This window comes from Papilio xuthus, unplaced genomic scaffold (genome assembly GCF_000836235.2).
Source record: "Papilio xuthus unplaced genomic scaffold, Pxut_1.1 DF827777.1, whole genome shotgun sequence".
NCBI lineage: Eukaryota > Metazoa > Arthropoda > Insecta > Lepidoptera > Papilionidae > Papilio > Papilio xuthus.
In genome coordinates this window covers 5,682,884-5,687,506 of record NW_013530872.1, presented here as the reverse complement: position 1 = coordinate 5,687,506, position 4,623 = coordinate 5,682,884, and the positions used below count along the sequence as shown (strand labels likewise).

The following is a 4,623-nucleotide window of genomic DNA, read 5'->3' as shown; positions in this document are numbered from 1 at the left end:
TGAAAACATCTCCCTACATTCTCTAACCGATTTTGGCGAGTGAAGTGTGACACGGCTCGTTATATAAATTAACTAGCTATCGCCCGCGACACCGTCCGCGCGGAATTCAAAAAAAAACTATTGGTCTCAGCGTAATGTTGCATATCTATATATCTTCCTACCTCTACAAATGGACTATCCAACAAAAATAATTTTTCAAATAGGACCAGTAGTTTCTGAGATTAGCGCGTTTAAAGAAGCAAACAAACAAACAAACTCTTCCGCTTTATAATATTAGTATAGATGATGAATACTCATTAATATTTGAGAAAAAGGATTGCATTCGAGCTTATAAATAAACTGACAATTATAAAACCCTATATGTGATGGGATAATGAGCAATAAATAGTCAAAGACGTAAATTATGCGGAGACTTTGACAAATTTTGTACATTTTGTAACACCTGCCTACTTTCTTAGATGCTGGCGTTTTTATTTATTGTTCGTGGTATCTAGCTTGATCCAGCCATTTATTCTACGTCGGTCTATGCATGAAAAAAGTTCTCCGATTTTCTATTCCAACTTTATTATCTTATTTCTTACTAATCTTACTAATATTAAAAAAATGCGAGATGGATGGATGTTTGTTTGATGGTAACTCCAGAACCGCTGCACGAATCTCGCTGAAATTTGGCATAGATGTGGAACATAGTCTGGAAGAACACATAGGCAATTATAATTTAAAAAGCATAATATGATTTTGGACACAGTAACAATTATTTCCGAACAACTTTTGATAGAGTTAATCATAAACAACGCAGAATTAAATCATTTTCGTGAAATTCATGAATCAGCCGTCCTCGCCAGACCAGACAACAAAACAAGTAGGACTACGCAATCGTTCTACTATTCGTATGACAACATCAAATAATTATGCTCAGACGTAACTAGATGTATAGACCTAAATATATAAGACTCCAAAATACATTGTAAAGACAATACCTACATACACACGATTCAAAAGATATGCGTTAAATAACATTTTAAGAGAAAGACAGGGTTGTATTCACAAATGCATCGTAAATGGCTTTTTGACTAAATGGCATTACAACTATCAGATAAATTTTATATTATTGAACTAACGTCGTGTATAGATTAGTAGAAGAGATTGTGTTTGATGGAAAAATTCATATTAATAAAACATATAGGTTATAATAAACTCTTTGCAAACAGACAATTGTATACCAAGTTATTGTATTTATTAAGTATGTTCAAGGTGACAAATACCAACATAACAGACCATAATGTATTTTGTAGGCTCTGCGAATGCGTAGGCGTCATGTATGATTTCTAACCCACACATCAAATCTCAAAGTTAGTCTGCTACTTATTTGACTTGGTTTTAAACACATATGCCCATGCCCTAAGAATGTTATGCCGTAATTATAGTAACGAGTTACCACTACCACGAAAAATATATGTCATAAAATATATAATTATGGGTATACCACCGTATAAATTTTCATTTTTAACGAGCTGAATTGGCAAAGAACAGCACTATTTAAAAATTGCCTTAATCGTCATCCGTAATGTTTTGTTTATAGCAATAAAAGAACAATAATGTATACACTATTTCCACAAATATTACCACAATAGTTCAAAAATGCAATTTATTACAATTATTAAGCGCTTCGGTGCTAAAATCTTGCCGCGCTTTTTTGCGTCAGTCAGGTTTCGCGCCATAAGTGAGGCTTTGATATCGGCAGTGTGCTGAGAGTATTTGGAGATGGCGAACGCCAAAATTCGGTCTCTATTGAAAATGAGCGACAACGCGCGTGTGTGCAAGCGGGAGGCGAAAACGCCCGCCGACGCCGATGAAACATATTCGCGAGACGCTAATATTTCAGAAGCGAACGTGTCCGCCCCTCCACCGCATGACAGTGACCCAAATGGAGCGCCGGCGCAGTCAGTTCCGCGAGCGCGCGACATCGCGTCCGACGCTCGCGCTGACCGCACCGCACGCGTCGCGGACTCCCGTCGCTAGCGTTTGTGTGTTCACTATTGGATATTGCCGTGTCAATGCAGTGTGTGAGCACCGGCGCTGCGCCGGATATGTGCCGCGTTCACTAGGACCGCGATCCCGCCAAGGTAAGAGGTTGAAACAAAATGTGTATTCTATTTTTCGAGTGAAAGCAAAAAGACATTTATCGCATTAGAGTGCCGGCGCGCGCGTTGCTAAGTGAACTGCGGCGGCCGTGGCCGAGGTGATGAGTCAGCCGCATCTCGAATTTTCCTTTTGTACGTATAGTGGCACCGGCGCCAGCGAGCACGGTGTGGGCTCCACGCTGAGCGCAGCAGCCCCCAGCTGCCACGCGCTCGCCTCTCGGCCGCACGAGCTAACGGCATCGGATTCCTCGCGGCCGAAATTCCAACGCGGACGTTCACGTTGCGACTGACTGAAATAAATCGCTCGTTTAACACAAATAGCTCGGCATTGTCGCCACATCGACGGCCGGCGAGCGCTTCCGCTCCTCTCTTCATCTATCTCCCTCACCGACGGTGCCAGTAAAGAAGGCCGCTTCCTCTGACGCAATTCTGCCTTCCGTCATATACGATTCCGCCGACAGGTCCGACGTGGCGCGCCGAATGCTCGACGAGACTGATTAGACTTGACCGCCGCTCGCCGCTGCGTCCGCAAGAGCGTCCAAAGAAATTAACTTAGATGACCCTCTACTTCACGTCAACAATAAATAATCAAATGCTCAAAGTCGCCTCGCACCCGTGGCGACCTTGTTTAATGAATAATTACTTGCGACCGGCGGTGATAATGCGAACACGACGAGCGCAAACGACCGCGTGCTCGGCGGCCTTTTGATGATTACCTTCGCTCGAATAAAGGTCGGTTCGGGTCATGCTCTATCGGGCCGCGCGGATATCTTAGTTTATTACTGTATAGCGAATACTCGAGGCTTCCTCAGAAACAAGACTCGGTAAATGTGGCATCGTCGCCGATAACGCGGCTATCGCGCGCGTGACGTCAAGCCGCCGCCTGCTGCCTGCCGACGGCGCTTGACTGCGAGCGCTGAACTTTGCGGCAATGTCACTGATAACGACACTCACTAATTCTAAGTAAAGCAAAACTCACCGTGTGGCAATTAATTTTTCACTTTGTTAACCCAAACACACAACAAGGAAAATGATTCAAAGAATATTAAGATATAATCATTATAAGAATAATAAGATTTGTCTTGACGAAACCTTAACGAATAACAGAACAGAATTACCACATCCTACCATATCAATTATTCAGGGTGGCGCATCTAGGAACAATATGCATTATAAATATCAAAGCTGAATTGAAAGGCAGACAAAAAAGTGCAAAATGTTCAACTTAGTCAAGCCTAAGTTTAAAAAGACAACTTTGAGCTAAAAAAAGAACGTTTTAAAACAAAATTGTACAACCACTAAGATCTTACCAATAAGATTTTTTAGCGTGAATATTTCGTTGGTAAAAAAATTTGAATGCGACCAACATAAGTAAGACATTTGGATTCTGCAATTCCGTATAGTAATATCAGACAACAACCTTTCTCTGTATCCAGTTTTATTGAAGTCCCAATAGAAGGATATAAGTGGTCCCTTGAGGATTAAGTATTGACCCCCTACTGCAGTGGTTCCCAAACTTATTTTGTCTACTTTGAGAATACATATTTTTTTAGTGCCCCCTATATTTTCAAATATTTAAAAACCACTATAACTTGAAATTAAATTAATTGATTATTGTAATCTATATATGTATATTAACGGAGACTTCTAAACGAAACTTTTACTATAACCCGCAACTTGAGACCTGCAGCGCCCACAAGGGGGCGTTATCGCCCACTTTGGGAAAGCCTGCCCTACTGCGATATATTCCTACTTTGATTATATTTAAGTATACTAATACATAATTGATTACCTAGATGCAGCGATACACATTTTATGAACAAACGACGGACGAAAACCCCCAACCTCACTTTTTTCACAGATAAGATGGTCAGTCTAATTAACTTCTTGGAACCTACTGAGACTAAAGAATTAATATTGGTTTTTTATTTACCTAGCCTTATATAAAAGATACGAAGCCTTGCCAGATGTACGATCATTCTTTATTATGACCTAAACCAAAGGTGTTATTTGACGCAATCTTTCCCGGAATGTCCTTGGGTCAATCAGACTATTACACTTGTCTGTGTTGTTTTATCTTCTAGTAAATATTGAATCATAGCCTAACAGTCAAAGTTGACTCGTGCAGGAACAAACTTGTTTAGACATGTATCGTCCTGTTACGTGTGCGTCATATACTGGGGCCACTCTGGTACCGGTTTTTTTTTTTTCATAGAAACCGATCCTTATGGAACCATTGACCCAAAACAAAGAAACAATTATATGCACAGAGCCGAATGAATAATGAATTTAAAGCATTTTCCAATTTTGAAGCTGTACCCTTCAGTAGTCCAAACATTTCACACTAAGGCTGCAAATCGAGGAGTTGAATTAAGAAGGCGCTTCTAATTTTACCTACATTTTGACTACTTCTGACTGAGATCAAAGAGATTTCCGTTAACCTCCTGCAGATTGGAGGGAAAATGGAAGTTAAACGTTT

At 40.6% G+C, this 4,623-nt stretch overlaps 1 protein-coding gene across 1 annotated transcript in view; it reads left to right on the top strand.

Annotated features, from left to right (window-relative positions):
- The first annotated feature begins 1,711 nt into the window (after positions 1-1,711).
- LOC106116058 (uncharacterized) overlaps positions 1,712-4,623 on the top strand; it is a 12,794-nt gene continuing 9,882 nt past the window's right edge. The window contains exon 1 of the mRNA XM_013309795.1: positions 1,712-2,126. Within this exon, the coding sequence (XP_013165249.1) occupies positions 1,853-2,126 (274 nt within the window). The 5' untranslated portion in view covers positions 1,712-1,852. The remainder of the gene's footprint in view (positions 2,127-4,623) is intronic.